Source organism: Gracilinanus agilis, chromosome 3 (genome assembly GCF_016433145.1).
Source record: "Gracilinanus agilis isolate LMUSP501 chromosome 3, AgileGrace, whole genome shotgun sequence".
NCBI classification, from domain to species: Eukaryota; Metazoa; Chordata; class Mammalia; order Didelphimorphia; family Didelphidae; genus Gracilinanus; species Gracilinanus agilis.
The window spans coordinates 655,416,339-655,435,459 of NC_058132.1; the positions used below are offsets into that span (position 1 = coordinate 655,416,339).

General features: G+C 37.6%; 1 protein-coding gene across 1 annotated transcript in view; it reads left to right on the forward strand.

Annotated features, from left to right (window-relative positions):
- Positions 1-19,121, forward strand: part of KCNAB1 (potassium voltage-gated channel subfamily A regulatory beta subunit 1) — a 434,965-nt gene that overhangs the window by 286,223 nt on the left and 129,621 nt on the right. Inside the window, exon 4 of the mRNA XM_044669530.1 lies at positions 14,702-14,713. Within this exon, the coding sequence (XP_044525465.1) occupies positions 14,702-14,713 (12 nt within the window). The remainder of the gene's footprint in view (positions 1-14,701; positions 14,714-19,121) is intronic.

Consider the following 19,121-nt stretch of genomic DNA (forward strand, 5'->3'; position numbering starts at 1 on the left):
AGGTTAGTCTGGCATGGCTTCTTTTTTTTTTTTAAACCCTTGTACTTCGGTGTCTTGTCTCATAGGTGGAAGATTGGTAAGGGTGGGCAATGGGGGTCAAGTGACTTGCCCAGGGTCACACAGCTGGGAAGAGGCTGAGGCCGGATTTGAACCCAGGACCTCCTGTCTCTAGGCCTGACTCTCACTCCACTGAGCTACCCAGCTGCCCCAGGCATGGCTTCTTTTTAAAGAGGCCATGCTGATTTTTTTTCCTTCTCAACATTTCCTTTTCTAGATGCTCGCTAACCATCCCTTTTGCAACTGGCTCCAGACTTTTGCCAGAAATCAAAGTCAAGCTACTTTTTTTAGGATTGTGTCAATGTTTTCAAATATACAACCTGTTATTTCCACTTGCATCTATTGTCTAATATTTCTTTTAAAAAATGAAAGTGGCTCATTAGTTTTTTTCTACATCTGAATAAGCCTCCTTAGACAACTTCCCTATTCCTTCATCATTACAGCTTTTTCTCTTTGGGGCTGCAGAATTTCATTCTTGAAAACCTCCCTTCCTTCCTGGACTCAATTTCTCTGAAAGATAATAGATATTAGAAAGGTGCTTTCCCTAAGTGCTTTGCCTGGTGTCTGATACCAAATTTGAACCCAGGTCCTTCCTACTCCAGGCTCAGCTCTCTATCCACGGAGCCACCTAGCTGCCCCTAGTTCTTTTACTATTCAAAGGATGACATTTTCATTAAGGCAGGCTGAGGAATTAAGGAAAGGAGCAATTACTCTGCTTGTAGAAGAGAATACTCCTGAAGTCATCTGGAAAACCAGCCCTTCATCATTATTGTCATATCTCCATGCCAAGTTTATGATATCCTTCCCAAATTCTTTGACAAAGAAACACTTTTTTCTGTATCAGTGGCCTGTAGCACCCTCCAATAAAAATAACACTTTTGTTTCTGACTCCACCTCACAGGGTTGTGGTAAGGATGGAATGAGATAATATGTGGTCAATGTTTCATGAAGTTTGAAGCACTAAGGAAATGTCGTTTAGTTGTTCTGTCATTTCTGCTCCTCTTGGTCGTCATCCACATTCTTCCCTCTCTTCTCTCCACTTTGATTCCAAGATTTCTTCACATGACTAAATCTCCTTAATAATGCTTTGAGTCAGCTATATGAGGCAGTGGATAGAGTACTGGACCTAGAATTGGCAACATCTAAGCTCAAATCCAGCCTCAGACATTTATTAGCTATGGGACCCTGGGCAAGTCACTTAATCTTTGTTTCAGTTTACCAGCTATAAAATGGAGATAATAATAATACTCCCCCCCCCCAGGTAGTGAGGATGAAATGAGATATTTGTAAAGTGATTTGCAAAATTTAAGACACTATACAAGGGATGGCTAGTTGTTTCTTCTTCTTATTATTATTATCATTATCATCATCATCATTATCATTATTATCAATAGATAGTGATGTCTGAATCTCTTGGAACAAAGTAAAACAACTAAATTTATCTATATAAAATGAACCATAACTTTTTAAACCTTTAAAGCCCTGTTAATGTGTGATATGATCTATCTCCTTTTGTGGCAACCATTTGCTCAGTCATAGAATCATAGAATATATGAGTTGGAAAAAGATCTTAGAAACTATTTAGTCCAATCTCCTCATTTTGCAGCTGAAGAAACTGATATAGACAGGCTAAGAAGGACACTCTAGACACACAGCTAGCTAGCAAAAGAGTCAGGACTAGAACCCACATCTTTTGACTTCTGACCCAGGAGTCCTCAAGACCACTTTTTTTGACAGTGGTAAATTCAAAAGAACTCAAAAGGGGCATAGAATTAAATGCACTCTTAGCCAGATTGAGGCTTGCAACCATGCATGTTTATTACACAGTCTTTGTTTTTCTCATTTATTTTTTCCAAGAGAGTTAGAATTTTGATAAGTCAAAAGAGTAGATTGTAGGAGGAGGATATTGATAAGTCTGTCTATTTCCAGTCCAGAGGACTCTTGAAGAGATGGAGAATTTTACTATGGTTACAAATCAAGACTTTAAATTTTTTCCTGATCTTTGAGATTCATAGGAGAAAAAAAATGAAGAAAAGAAGAAAAAAGAATTCTGTCTCCTTTACTGCTCTCCTTTCCACATCGCTAGTTTCCACAGCTGAGAATTTGACAATTCTTTCCTCCAAGTGTGTTCTGCAGTTTGGGAGTCCTTTCAGACCCAAGTGCACTCTCCTCTAGTTTTGTATAACTTGGCTTCTGCAGCCTCAAGTACCCTTAGTGATGAGAACAGAGAAAACTACCACAGGGAAACTGTATAGCTTTGATTTTTTTTCATATGTGACCTCCCCTCAAGCTCTTTCCAAATTAAAAATGATCCATGAGACCTAGAGATCTTTTCCAGGGAGAATCCTGGCACTCAAAACTTCATTCTCACACCTGAGTTATATATATATATATACACATGCAGTGAGGAGGCTTGAATAGCAGGAAGCAAAAATGTTGTCAACAATCATTTTAACATCTGACAACTAATTAAAATGAAAGAAAAAAGAGCAGACCCAACATGTAATTATAGAAACTGGCTAATGTGATAATGAATGGTAGACCTTAGGGACTAAATTGGAGCTGACATACTAACCAGAGAATTATTCTTAAGGCAAAAAACGGGGAGGAAAGCAAATGGAGATGAACTATTCACTTTGTACCACTGCTGAAAAGAAGATTCATACTTGATTCACTTCATCGTTGTTATTTAATGGTTTATTTTTCCCCTGTTACATCTCTAAAGCTACGGGAGCACAGCATAAGCTCTATCTAGTTCTACCATGTTTGAAAGGAATAAAATAAAGTCTTGGTTACAATCTGTTTGCTGCCTAAGGATCAACCTAGTCAATTATGGAGAGGTTCATTGCCATTGGATTGGCTACTGGTCAATTCATTCTTTGTCCATGGCCACGTATGAAGCAAAAAAAAAACTTTTAGATGGTCCTTAGTTTTGTAGTTCAACTTTCACCAGGAAGATTCTATGTGGCAATAAATGGGAGAAGTGGTAAAGGAATAAATAAAAATATTCACTTTAATTTATTTTAAACAATAGTTTTATTTAAATAATTCAATAATGTTAATTTTATTTATAATAATTTGATTTTAAGGTTATTATTTATTTGTATTCACTCATTCTATGTGCCAAGAATTGTGTTGTGCTAAGTACAATAAATGCAAGAACAAGATAGTCTAAGATTCATGTAACTTATGTTCTAGTGAAAAGAGACAGCAAGTGAAAGAGAGCTGGTCACAAAACTGTTTTGGTTTGAAAAGTTAAATAGAACCAGAAGCAAGTAAATTAACATGAACTGTCCAAAAGGAAGAATATTTATTTCATTAATATTCCTCAAGAAAGAAGTGCCAGGAACTGTGCTAAATCATGAGCACACAAAGAAAGGCAAAAGCAGTCCCTGCTCTCTAGGATCTCCCAGGCTAATGGGGGAAACAAGATGAAAACAGTCATGTACAAACAAGGCTTAGATAAGATAGATTGGAGATAATAAAGATAGGGAAAGCACTAGCATTATGAAGGATGGAGAAGGGCTTCTCATGGAAGGTGGGATTGCTACTGGGACTTCAAAAGAGCCAGGAGGCAGAGATAAGGAAGTAAGCAATTCCAGGCTTGGTGGGACAGCCAGTGAAAATGCATTGAATTAGGAGATAGAATATCATGAGAGAGAAACAGCTAGGATGCCAGTGTCAGTGAATTGCAAAACATATGAAGGGATAGAAGGAATTAGAAGACTAAATATAGGAAGGAGGTAGGTTAGAAAGGGCTTTGCCTTTCAAATAAAATATTTTGTATTTGATACTTAGAGGTGATAGGGAACTATTAGAGTTTTTGGATGGGGATACTGGAGCAGAGGTGGCAAAGTCAGACCTTTTAGCAACAGGTATGTGGCAGTTAAGCATAGCATGGTCTGGAGTGGGGAGAGACTTGAGGTAGAGACCAACCAAAAGGCTATTGAAACAGTTTAGGCATGAGATGGGGAGAGCCTGCATCAGGATGGTGGTAGTGTCAGAGGAGAAAAGAAATATAAGAGATGTTATGAAGATAAAAGTGATAGGGTTTGGCAACTGATTAGATACAGAGGGATGAGAGAGTGAAGATATGAGGGTAATACCTAGGCTAGAAGCCTCCGTGGCTAAAAGGATGGAGGTACCTTAGACACCAAGAAGAAAGATAGAAAGAGAGGAGAGTTTGGGAGTGATAGATAACAAGTTCACTTTCAGATACGTTGAATTTAAGATGCCTACATCTAGTTAGGGATATCCAATAAGCAGCTGTCTATGCAAATCTCGAGATTAGGAGAAAGGTAAGGGTTGGATATTTAGATTGGACAATCATCAGAATATAGATAATAATTGAATCAATGAGAACTGATGAGATCACCAAGGAAAATAGTATAAAAGGAGAAGGGGGAAAGGCCCAAGATAGAGCTGTGGTGGCACCCACAGTTGATGGGTGTGACTTGGATGAAGATCCAGGGGGGAAAAAAACAATGAATAATCAGATTGGTAGGAGAAGAACCAAAAACAAAATAAAACAGAGGCTTAGATATTATTCAGAAACCTAACACCTATTTATCATGAACACTTTCCTAAAAAGGAGTTGGAATATGTTGAATATGCTGAGATCAAACAACATCCCTAAAATGAAATTGCTTATTTTTATAGGAAATGCATTTTTACTGATGGGAATCACTTCAGAATCCATTTTTATGTCACCATATAGGAATATATATATATATACATACGCATACATTATATATAATTATATATAATGTCTATTAACTGGATTATCAATGAGTCAATGCCAAGGTTAAAACTAGCATGAAACTGGAAGGAAAGTTAAGATGAGAAGAAATGACAAATGATTACAAAGAGCTTCAATTTGACCTACTCAAATAAACCAGTGATGCTGAAAAATGGGAAATGGAACAAGGTAAAGATATTGTCCTTGATTATTACCTTTGCACACAAAACTCAATCAACTATAATACATAGGTCAAAAAAGCCCAGAAACTTAATTCACTAATAAATACCTTATCTCCTTGCCAAGCAGAGAGGTTTGGTATTCAAGGGTGATAAAAGCTAAAATGCTAATTTATTTATAAAGCACAATGGAGGAAGATGTCAGAGGATTATGAGCAGTATGAATGGAAGTGAAAACAAGTTTATAGAAAGTTTCACATGAGACTATCCTGAACTCCATCATCCTAAGAGTGTCCTGAGCTAGATGAAACTGGCTGCCGTGTAACAAATGGAAGCAAATGGACAAATGTATTCAAATCTCTATCACAATTTAATTGTGTCATCAGTCTAGTGGAGGCATCAGGTTTGCACATATCTGAATATGATTAAGTTGAAGTAGATATTAAGTGGGCAAGTTAGGAAAGTAGCTGGAACAGACCAAGTACACAGCAGGAAACTAATGCTGAATGTGAGAAAATCTTTAAAGCATTAAGGGCTTATTTTAGAAGCTATCTCAAGGAGAGTTATCAAAAGGATGGGGAAAATTAAGTAGGTTATCATAACCTGTAGGTCCAAAATGTAGCACCTAATAACTTCCCATTCAATGGGGACTCCTAAAATCTATCTCAGATTCAAAGGACTCTGTGGGTGAGAAGTCAATACTCACTGAAAACCATAGCTTATGAGCCCCTATTAATGTATTTATTTTTATTCAGCTAACCGGAAAGACTATATTAGTTCAAAGCAAAAGACACTGAATAGAATAATAGCACAGCAAATGCACAGAGGCATCCTAACCACAAGTTACCAAATTCCCAGTCAGAAAAATGCATCCATGGTGATAATATGCTTGATAAATGTGTGTGAAAGGGAACACATACAAGAATAGTTAGAATATTTAGAATACAAGAATATTTGGAACATATATTTCCAAAGAACATGCAAGAAGAGAAAGACTTGCAAGGACCATGTACAGTCTAAGCATAAATTAGCTAGGGAAAGTCATATTTCTTAACTTGAAAAGCTGCTTGGATCTTCTAGTGATGTCATCATGCAGTTCTCTGCTGTTTACTACCTAGCTGAGTATGTTTCTTCCTTCCCACAATACCTCTGCTCCTCACTGGGCACTATATTTTGGACTATCTCTACTGGTTTCTAATTGTATTGTTCATTGAGGCATTCTTTGCCCACTTTTTTCTGGTCTTCAATAATTCAGCCTCTTTGGATCACCTATTACTCAAGGCTATCCTATATTAGGATACTTTCCCTTATAATGGAAAGCTGAAGTTCTTTTTATTTCGATAGCCTAAAGCCATGACAGCTATAGTCAAACAAGAATCCATCAAAAGCCAACAGAAGCCTTAAGCTAGTAATAAGTCTGATAATCAAGTTTTTATTCCTCCCTCTGAAAGTGCCTTACCCAATCAACTATCTATCTCCCTTGGGGTTAGAAAGTTTCCTTATTTAATGACTAGGATGCTAGACTTGGAGTCAAAAAGACCTAAGTTTAAATCCTAATTTATGCTTTTATGTGCTGAATGATCTTAGATTAATAACTTAACCCTTGGCTCATCTATAAAAATCATAGAGTTGGACACAATCATCTTCTAATGTCCTATCCATCTCTATGGCAATGAGTCTATAATTCATGAAAATCTCTGGTTATCAGTCTACATCCCTTCAAACCATTTCAGGGACTACACTGGAGGAACCACATGGAGTTGGTACCATGAAATCTCCGTTAGTCCCCATAATCCCTTGGTTGCTATGAAAATTTACTAGGGTGGGGGGACATAAAAGGACTAAGTGAAACAGGTAGTTTGTCAACCTCCACTTTATATGCTTTCTTCTGCATTTCCATCTTTATTACACATCCCTGTCTACCAGCAAAATCTCCCGAGTTTGTTCTGCATTCCCACCAGAAAAATGCCTCCACCCTTGTGTCTATTTGCCTGCCTTTATAAAATCTTTATGAGAATGATCTATCAGCCTGTTGAGGATATCCTTGAGGAAACAGGAAAAAAGAATGGGAAGGTTTTTGCACAGGACTTTTTGAGTGGGTAGGTCTCTGGAGATTACAGACCCATGGGCTGGAAGGATAGTCCTCATTCCCATCCTTCTTCCTTGCCTTGGCTTGTCCTGCCCTTCAGAAATGACATCATAACATGGTTCCCATGTCTTTTTGCATATTGCTTAGTGACAGCTCCATATGGCAAAAAAGGGGTGAGGTGCTCAATGTTAGTCAATCCTTGCCTGACGTCATTACCATCATCTAATGAATAAAGCCTTGGACCAGGAGCCAGGATTCACGAATTCCTTGTGCCCTATCTTCAATCAGTCTTGTCAATTCTACACCCACAACACTTCTCAGATTCAGAATCTTCTATCTGCTCCCAGAGCCACTATCCTATTAAAGACCTTCGTAATGGTGAATATCCAGGGAAGTAGGCTTAAATATTAAAATGTGGGTTCTAATCACTTGGACTATTACAGGAATGTAATAGTTTTCTCCTTCTTTGAGGGTCACAATCTACAGTCCACTGTCCATAGAGTTGCCATTCTATTTTTTTTAAGTTCTAACTTCTTTTTGGAATAGAAAAAAAAAGGATTGTGAATTAAATGATGATTTTCTGTTCTGCAAAATTTGCTTCTCTTTTTAAGTATACACAGCTACCAAGGTAATATTCCCAAGATACAAGCCTGGACATGCAACTTGCTGGCTCAAAAGACTTCAGTGCCTTTCTATTGTCATTAGGACAAAATATGACCTCATTGGCTTGGCATTTAAAACCCTCCCCAGCATTGCTCTTACCTGCCTTTCCAAATAGGTCACATTACTCCTCTTCATATGATCTTTGTTCCAGACAAACTAGACTATTAGTTTTATCTACATGTGAGATTTCAACTCCTGCCTTTGTCCTTCTTTCTCTTCCCTGGGCCTCAGAATTCCTAGCTTACTTTACAGTTTACAAGGTTGACTCTGCTCCCTCACTTTGACAATATGATTTGAGAGCTAAGCCTTAGGCTGACTTTAAGTTATAAATTTATAACTGCCCAGAGAAGATGAACTATGCCAACTAAATCATTCTGTAATATACATAACTGTGGTCATTAGGCATTTTTGCAAAATGGGACGCTTGTTCATCCAGGCTCTTTTGTGCGGACATCCAATTATATTCTCTTAACCATAATGCCCCAAATATTTCAGCGATATCCATCCATCTCTCTCAGAAAGCAGGAGGAGAACATCTTGATTATTCATTATACTTTGATAAAGTTTAATAGGTGGCTGTGCCCCCTCCAAAATAATTTTGTCAATGATAAAAATTAATAACTAATATTGACACAGTGCTTACTATGTGCTAAGCACTGTGCCAAGTGCTTTATAAATATTATCTCATTTGATACTCACAACAACTCTGCAAAGTGAGTGCTATTATTATCTCCATTTTGCAATTAAGGCAAATGGAGTTTAAGGATCTTGCCCAGAATCACATAGCTATTAAGTGTCTAAGGCTGGATTTGAATTCAGGTCATCCTGACTTCAGGTCAAATGCTCTATCCACTCTGTCATCAGTTGCCTAATAATAGAAATTAAATCAATTGTTCTGAGTCCACTAGAATATGACAAAGTCACCTTGGTGAAATTTATAACAAGGCAAAGTAAATTGATCTAACTATCCACACTGAAAAAACAAAGAGGATGAAAAATTAAAGTTGCCTAATTTATAGGGAGCAGCTGGATGTGCATCCTATAAAATTACTCTCTACATGCATATAGATGGGATAATTACTACAAGTGGACAGGAATTGGTTCCAGATTGAGTAGGAAAAGTTCTGACTAGATTGCATTTGAGAATTTACATGACATTTTCAAAGACACCAAACTGCTTCCTGCCGTAAAAAACTCATCCATTAAGCATCACCATTCTCCTGGTGATGCTGTGTGGATACAAATCACAGAGCAACATGAGTGTAGAAGAAAGGGAGTTATGAATAACCCAAGTTATTGGAAATAAGCAGAGTGAGGTTTCATGGGATGAGACTTGTTATTAGTCTGGAAACGCTTGGAGAAGTGAACGAGAGATGTTACAGAGGATGTATATCCAGAAAACAAACTGGCTTGACCATGTAGCAAGAATGAGAAACAAGAAGTAGACAGCCCCATTAGTACACTCACGGCCCAAAGCTATTAAAAGAAAAAGAGCTGGCACTCCAGCCTATTGGTTGATCCTTAACACACTTGAAAGGCTTGGATAAGAAATTCACAGGATGAAGGAGCAAGGAAGGATTTCAATCTGTATGTTTTGAGGGAATGTTTATGCCAATAAAACCACAGATTTGTCAAACTGTCATACCTGGGGGCCCAACTTTCATATCCAATATATATCAAAATGATCATGGAACCAAGATGGCAACATTCATAATGATGACAATACAGTTACATAAAAACAACATGGAAAGATACCTCTGATCAATCTTGGTCCTGGAGAAAAGGTGATGAAACATACTTCTGTTCTTGAGGGGGCTGAGGCAAAAGGACTGTCCTTAGACCTGGGCCAGTGAGGCCACTGCCCATGGCCCTGAGCTTAAGGAGACCCCAGGCTTTGGAGGACCCACCCATCATAGACTTCAAAAAATTACTAAAATAAAAAAATGTAGAACAAAACAAAATAATTATGTGTCCTATATAAATAAGCAAATGTTACCTTATTTGTATGGGTTATGGGAATGTCTGAATACATCTAAATTAAGCCAGCCAATGGTCTTGGATCATATGGCAGAAAGATGGCACAGCCACTCTGATCTAAGTTGACCGGTTATTAAGTCTGTGTTGGACAAGCCCAGCCCTGCTACATTAGGTTTCTACTCCCAGGTTCATTGCTCAATAAGCCTCCTAATAATACCTATTATCTTAAACATTTACACTCTACTTTATTAATTTATCTACAACAGGATGAACTGTTGGGGCTTATCAGAATCAATTTAATTCATCCCTCCTCAGAAGCTACCTCCCCAGTGTTTTTTTTAAACCCTTAACTTCTGTGTATTGTCTCATAGGTGGAAGAGTGATAAGGGTGGGCAATGGGGGTCAAGTGACTTGCCCAGGGTCACACAGCTGGGAAGTGTCTGAGGCTGGATTTGAACCCAGGACCTCCCATCTCTAGGCCTGGCTCTCCATCCACTGAGCTACCCAGCTGCCCCTCTCCCCAGTGTTTTAGGGATGGGCAGGAGGAAAGAAAACCCTCATGGAGCTTCAGAGCTCTCCTTGGCTTTGGAGCCACTCTCTGTCACAAGATGCTATGGTGATGGCCTTCTTTGGGATTCACAATGCCTTCTGCTTGGAGGAGAAAAATGACTCAGCCAAAGGCATCTTGGATCTTCTTTCCAAGAGCAGGAGGAGGCAGGAAAGTGGAGGAGGTGCCCAGCCAAGTCATGGTCCTGCTCCAACTGCCACTTTCCCTCTAATTTCTTCATTTATGAGATGGGACCAAGTATACTGTAGAGGCATGATTATCATTAGAACAGCAACAGCTAGCGTTTGCATGGAAATTTAAGTTTTGCAAAGTAATGAATGTTTATTTCATGTGATCCCCACAACAACCTGAAAGGTAAGTGTGATTATTATCCTGATTTTACAGATAAGGAAACTGAGGATGAGAAGAGTCTGGTGATTTGCTCAGGGTCATCCCGTGTCTGAGGCAGGCTCTGAATTTAGATCTTCTTGACTCCAAGTACAGCATCTTCCCAACTGTACCACCTAGACTAGACATCTCAATGACTATCTTTGAAACCTTGGAAATGGTCCATTTGGATTCGGAAACACACTTTTCCTTTCTCTGTTGCTTAATATTAAAAGTAATGGGTATAGGGGCAGCTGGGTAGCTCAGTGGATTGAGAGCCAGGCCTAGAGACAGGAGGTCCTGGGTTCAAATCCGGCCTCAGACACTTCCCAGCTGTGTGACCTTGGGCAAGTCACTTGACCCCTACTGCCCACCCTTAACACTCCTGGGCTAAAGATGAAAAAGGAGGAGGGTTGGGCGTGGGGCTAGCAACCCCACCCTGTAAAAACTACATCTGCTAAAGAAACTGCAACCTAAAGTAGGGGCAGCTGGGCTAGCTCAGTGGATTGAGAGCCAGGCCTAGAGACAGGAGGTCCTGGGTTCAAATCCAGCCTCAGACATTTCCCAGCTGTGTAACCCTGGGCAAGTCACTTGACCCCCATTGCCTACCCTTACCACTCTTCCACCTATAAGTCAATACACAGAAGTTAAGGGTTAAAAAAAAAAAAGTAATGGGTATAGTCAGCAAGTAAGTAGATTTTATCTCAATGCAAGGAGCTGTTGAGAAGAGAATGGATAAAGCCCTGAGCTTGGAGTCAGGAAAACCTGAATTCAAATCTACCTTCAAACTTAGGCAAGTCATTTAATTTCTGCTTGCCTCAGTTTCATCATCTGTAAAATGGAGATAATAATAGCACCTATCAGGGGCACCTGGGTGGCTCAGTAGATTGAGAGTCAGACCCAGAGATGGGAGGTCCTAGGTTCAGATCTGACCTCAGACACTTTCCAGCTGTGTGACCCTGGGCAAGTCACTTAACTCCCATTGCCTAGCCCTTGCCCTCTTCTGCCTTAGAACCAATACCCAGTATTGATTCTAAGATGGAAGGTGAGGGTTTAAAAATAACAATAATAGCATCTATCTCAAAAGGCTTTTGTGAGGGTCAGATGGGATAATAATTATAAAGTGCCTAGTATAGTGCCTGGCACATTACAGTCATTTTTCTTCATGACCTCATTTGGGGTTTTCTTGGCAAATATCTTAGAGTGGTTTGCCATTTCCTTCTCCAGCTAATTTTAAAGATGAAGAAACTGAGACCAACCGAGTTAAGTGGCTTTCCCAGTGTCACACAGAAAGTTAATGTCTGAGACCTGATTTGAATTCACTTCTTGATTCCAGGCTTGGCCCAGCCTGGCACATAGTAGGTTCTATATAAATGCTTATTCCTTCCCCATTCTCTTTGGGAGGCTAATTCTTGGCATATGCTAGCAGGATAATCATAGGCAAGTCATTTATTTTCAGTGATCGAGGCCAGTGCGCTACAAATTATTCTAGCTGTACATCATCAATAAAAAATTTTGTTTAATAAAAGGTTATGTGCATCTCCTACTATGTTCATGTTAAATTATGAAATATACACAAAATAAACATTCAAAATGAGTTAAGGGGGAAATTAACTATTTTAACTATTTTATTTATTAATGGTAGGAAAACGTCTTTACTCTCACTAAAGTAATACTTTTTAGTGACAATAGGGTGACTAAATGTGTTTAATTATTTACAAAAAGCTCTATGTATGTCCTGGAAAATAGGGTAGACTTATAAATTATTGTTTCAGTAAATAATTATTCAGTTATTTTGATTTATGTCGCTAGTCAAGCATGTGAATTTTTAAGCTACTTTATTGAAATAGACTCAAGATGACACTCAATAATCAGTCCCAAGATAGGGAATATTTTTATATAAATATAAATATTTTTATATGTATATGTATATAATTTTTCTTTGCTTTTTATATGATTTCTCTGGTGGAGTTATTGCAATTTGAAAATGTCTATAAGGCAGCTAGATGGCACAATAGATAGAGCTCCAAGCCTAGGGTCAGGAACACTCATTTTCATGAGTTCAAATCTGGCCTCAGACGCTGTGATTTTGAGCAAGTCTTTTAACCCTATTTGCTTGGTATCCTCATCTGTAAAATGGGCTGGAGAAGGAAATGACCAGCTGCTCAAGTATCTTTGCTAAGAAAACCCCAAATAGGTTAAAGACTCTGAAAATGCTAGACAACCACATCAGCAACTTTGTTACTATTGCATTTTATTCACCANTTTAAGCTACTTTATTGAAATAGACTCAAGATGACACTCAATAATCAGTCCCAAGATAGGGAATATTTTTATATAAATATAAATATTTTTATATGTATATGTATATAATTTTTCTTTGCTTTTTATATGATTTCTCTGGTGGAGTTATTGCAATTTGAAAATGTCTATAAGGCAGCTAGATGGCACAATAGATAGAGCTCCAAGCCTAGGGTCAGGAACACTCATTTTCATGAGTTCAAATCTGGCCTCAGACGCTGTGATTTTGAGCAAGTCTTTTAACCCTATTTGCTTGGTATCCTCATCTGTAAAATGGGCTGGAGAAGGAAATGACCAGCTGCTCAAGTATCTTTGCTAAGAAAACCCCAAATAGGTTAAAGACTCTGAAAATGCTAGACAACCACATCAGCAACTTTGTTACTATTGCATTTTATTCACCAAGCTAGTTTTGTACAATTACGGTCCAGCCTGGCAGGATAGAGCGCTATCGTCCATCTCTATGGGCTGCCTCTTACCTCTGTGCATTTGGGGAGTCTGTCTCCAAGGCTCGAATGCCCTCTCACATCTCAAGCCTGTCAGAAGCCTTCTCTTTCCTCGAGGATCATGCTAGTTCCAAGTTCTCCCTCACCGAAAGTTTTCTTGAGCCTCCGGGTTCCTGTCTCCCTCATCCTGGATTAACCTACAATAGATTTAATTGTGCATGTCACAACGCCCAAGCTCCGAGGTGACAGGGATTGTATATTTTATAGTGTCGGTTGTAATCAATAATCATGAAGAACAAACATGCTACGGGTCAAGTTTGTGCTTGGTGCTGGAGACACTTATAGGAAAGTGAGACAACCTCCATCCTCAAGGACCTAACACTTTACTAGGGGGAGACCATATGTTCACAGATGAGTAAAACAGAGGATTTATACTAAATATATATATATATATATGTATATACACACTAAATGCTAAACATATTATACTAAACAGTGTTTGGGGTAAGATGCACTAGCAATGGGGGAATCAGGAAAAGCTTCTTAAAGGACATGTTAGTAAAGCTAAGACTTCAATTGAATCAACTTTATTAAACACTTACTTTTACCAGGATACTAATGACTCAAGAGGTGATGATGAGGAGGGTGAAGGTTCCAGGCATGGGAGACAGCCTATGCAAAGACTCAGAGAAAAGAGATGGGATACCATGATGGGGAATAATAAATATGGGCTGAGCATTTAGTGCATGAGAAAAGGCATATTCACCTAGAAAGATAGACTGGAACCCAGTTGTGAAGGGTATTAAATAACAAAGGACTTTTCTTGAGCTGCTGAAGCTCATTGAGGAAAGGAATGATGACATGGTCTGGTGGTAAGGGACTGCAGGCAGTATAATAGAGATGCGAGTGGAGCCATTCTCCTGGACTGGCTGACAAATAATATTACAAATAGCCAGGAGCATAGGCAGTAGAAATTCATCCTTTAACCATCAGTGATCAAGGATGTTGCACAGAATTGTAACCTGAGCAGACTACAATAGTAACTTGAATTTAGATAGTCATTTCAGCTCTGTCTAGTTCTGTTTTAAATTATAATACTTGTTATCAAAGCTGAATCACAAGTGAATTATTCTAAATTTTCATTGATAAATCAGTATATTTCACATGGGCTTATGAATTTTATAATACTTTTTAAATAAAACTGTTTATATAGGCTAGATCATGCAAAAAAACTATTCAGGTCCCCATAAAACTTAGGACAACCCTTGTTCACAAACAATGGTTTTAGCATAATGTCAGATGTGATTCTGTAATGACTAGTTTTGTTTGGTGGTTTTCTTTTTCAAAAGAGTAGAGTATGCCATCAATTGGGTAATAACTGAACAAATGATATATATATATGAACAAATGAACAAATATAAATGTAATGGGAATAATATTGCATTATAAGAAATTATGAAAGAGAAAATTTCAGAGAAACCTTGGAAGACTGAAATAAACTGATGCACAATGAAGTGAGCAGAAATAACGACAACAATATTATAGAGACAGATAACTGAAATACTTCAAGAACTTTGATGAAGGCAATGACCAAGCATGATTCCAGAAGACCGATGATGGAAGAATTGATGACAGAAAGTATTAGACTCGAGATGTGCAATGAGATATACATTTTCTACATGATCAATACAGGGATTCGATTTTCTTGACTATGCAAGTTTGTTAGAAAGATGTTGATTTTTTTTTCCTGATAGGTAGAAAATAAAACAGAGGCAGCTAGGTGGCACAGTGAATAGAGTGCCAACCTTGAGATCAGAAAGAATTATTTTCCTGAGTTCAAATCTGTTACTTACTAGTTATGTACCATGACCAAGTTACCTAGCCCTGTTTGCCTCAGTTCCTCATCTGTAAAATGAAGTGGAGAAGGAAATGACAAACCATTCTAGTATCTCTGCCAAGAAAATCTAAAATTACAAGGGATTACAAGGACTCAGACATGACTGAAAATGACTAGACAAAATTGAAAAAAATATTAAAAAAAAAATAAAAGGATGAGACATGGATGAGTTATAAATGGGGAAGAAGATAAAGGGAAATGTCTGTAAGTGTCAAAAAACACAATAAAACTTTAAAACCAAATTTAAATAATAGCTTAGTTCCAGTGTTATTTTTTTCCAGAAGCATCTCCATTTTTGTTGATCAAATGACAATGTAACTTTATCAATGAGCTCATTTTTGAATGCTTTATCTATGAAGAGGACAAGAACTTTCAACTACTTGCAAATTCCAATTACTTGAGGTACACAGTGAACGATAACTGAGAGATCATTTGCATTTTGTTTTTGAATTTTAATATTCATGCCTCCGTGGCAAGAACCTGCCTGTGGACAATCAGGAGTTAATTTCAGTTAATAAAAAATATAAGATTAGGCTAATGATCTAGTAACCTCTATTGAACTATGCTTCAGGGAAAGTGCGATTTCCATAGTGCATGAATCATATTCTATGGCACCAGTGGGAGAGATTTCTTCCTAACCCCATCTGGTTCCTGTATCTAACTTGCACCCTATAGAACAAGAATTGATAACCCTTGTAATCCTATTCCAGTCAATATAACTGTGCGCCCTTTTTTCCATTCTCCCATTCAATATATGTATATTTAAATTAAGCAATTTCATATAGTCACTTTCTAGTCAATATTTTTTTGGGGGGAAAAGGTTAATAGTGCTATTCAAAAAAGGGCAAATAGCCAATGAATGAATGAAAAAAATGGTCTTGAAATAATGGTCTGTTACCCTTAATTTGATCATCGACAACCCAGGGGAACATTATCCTACCACATCTAGTCCAAGAATACCTTAAATATATGAACAAGGCAAATTGAATTGCCAAGGGTACTCCCAATGGGCAAAGATTGTAGTTTCATTCTGTCTTTATACCCTCAGCATTATTAATCTGTACTATTTCCTCTCCATTTATATCCACTCTGCTGTACCCAGTTACCATTGACCTCCTAATTATCAAATCTAGTGCCTTTTTTGATAAATCCTCATCCCCGTTGGGCTCCCACAAAAATCAGTCTCTGTTTACCAGTCTAGGCCAGGTACTAAAGATTCAAAGACTCAATGAAAAGTAGTTCTTGCTCTCCTATTGCTTCCACTTGATTGGGAGTATAAAACTTGTACAGAGATAAATACACATTGATTTTCTATCTGTTCTCAGGCTTTTTCTCCTTCTCCTCTTCCCACCATATTTCTCTTTCCTTTACGCTGAATATTTTAACTTCAAAGGAACTCTGGAAAGGCCATCTGCATCCCCACCCAATCCCTAGGAACAGAAACAGATGACAAAAACTCCCCATTTTCTATTCCCTGAATAGTTGTTGGATCCACTTAGGTTCATAGTATATAAAGAACTTACTCAGCTAATTATGGAGCCAAAGGTTGGGAGATGTGAATGCCTAACTGAATTTTTCTTCCCTGGGAAGTATGGGTAATGCAGAACCATAGAGTAACCAGAAAGTCGATGTTTTCCAAGAAAAAATCATTTCATCTCACTTTTCTTTCCTTGTACATAAGCCAATACAGATATCTTCAACCCAAAGCCAGTAAGCTTTTCTAAAAAATCAATTTATTTGTTTGATGGTTACATTAAAATCCCCAAATATCTCCTTCCTTTCCCTCCCTGTGTAGGAGAAGGCATTATTTGAAATATATACTATGTATTTCATGTTTCTATTACCAGTTCTTTCTATGGAGGTGGACATTGACAAGTTATTCTGCAAACATTATTTCTGTAGTTATATATAGTGTTGTCTTGGTTCTACTCATTTTGCTTTTCAGAATTTCATTTAGGGCTTTTTTAGCTCTAAAAATTAGAAAATAAGAAAATTATTCCTTAGAAACTTTAAGGCATCCCTTTAGAAGAACTCATTGCTAAATATTCCTAGGGTTACATGAACATAGATGGACACGGAAATCCAAGGACTGAGTATTTGAATGCTAGAATAAGTTCAGTCAAAAAACATTTATGAAATACCTACTGTGTGCCAGCCACTGTGCTAAATGCTGAAATCAAGGTTCAAAATAGTTAGGGTCTTTCCTTCTACCATCAGGATGCTGCTGTTTTTATTCAATAATAATAATAATAATAATAATTGTTAATACCAAGGAGCTGCTGTTGATAATCCTATATGATAGAGAGATAGATCAATGGAAAATAAAGAGGAAGCGATACATATATACATACATATATTCTTAGACTCATAGATAGATAATAGAGGGAGAGATAGATAGATAACTATCTTTCAATATAATTAATTTTTCAATATGATTTTGATTATATATAATTATAAAAATAATATTTTTCAATATAATTAATATAATCTTTCAACATAATAAATAATCCTTTGCAAGCCTTCATATTTTATTTTATGCATTCAAAAACATTCATCTGAGAAAGAATCCACAATCTTCACCAGACTTTCAAAGTCTTCAACGACACAAAAAGGATTAAGAAGCCCTGCTCTAAGGGGTCTGGCCATTGTGGATTTCTCTTGGCTCAGCCCTAACCCTTCCCTCCATCTTGCATACCAGTTCTGGGTCCATCACTGGCTTCCTTCAAATCCTACCCAAAATTTCATCTTCTCCAGGAAGCCTTTCCCAATCCCTGTTAATTCTAGTGCCTCCTCTCTATGAATTATTACCTGTTGTACTTCGCATGTATTCTCCTCCATTAGATTGTGAGCTCCTCAAGGCTAAAGACCATCTTTCTCTTTTCTATGTATTCTCAACTTTTAGCACAGTGACTGTCACAGAATGGGCTCTTGATAAAAGGTTATTGACCAACTGACTGATTATTATCTCATTTGTCATAGTAGGGAAGAGGAGGTAAGAGAAAGTTTACCTATGAAACATTGTAATTTATGTAGGATATTTATATGCAATAAAATATATCCCTTTACCAGACCATAAACTCCTCGAGCACAGAGATGATGCCTTTTTTTAAACTTTGCGTTTTCCATCTTCTGTTCATACCAAGTGTGTAATAATTATTTTGTAGCATATTATATTATGGTAGCTCTATGTTCCTGGGCAAGGAACAACACCTCCAAGACAGTTTTCTCATCTTTAAATTGGTGTTATGTATAGAGTTGTTGAGGGGATCGAGGGGAATGATGTACACATTGGTAACTATAAGGTATGAATATGACATACTATACTAAATCTATATGATACATGATATGAGTAAATATCATACTTATTACTAATGGATAGGCAAAACACAGTGTTTCTGAATAAGACATTTATGCTCTTACTGAGTCTCCATTGTAAGTGGAAATTCCATCATCTCCTTGGAATAGAAGGGCTTTGAATTTCCATCAACTTTTTCTGCAATTTTCACTACATTTCAGAGAATGGTATTCTCTAATCTCATTCATGGCTCTTGATCTCAAATTGGACCACCAGGCTCCCAGGCCCACCACAGGCTAATCCTCTGGAAGCATCTTTCACTTGTAAAATTCCTCAGAGAAAGGGGAGGAAGACTGAATCGTACCCTTGAGCCCTGAATCTGCACCTGATATTATTGAAGCTGGAAGATTTTCAGAAAGATGTAAAGGCTTGGATAGAAATGATAATGAGTCTATTTTTAGCTTTCAGGCATTGTTAAGAGGGGATGGGATTGGGGTGGGGAAGAGTATAATCAGGGTGAGACAGAGGACAAGTCAAAGATCCTCTAG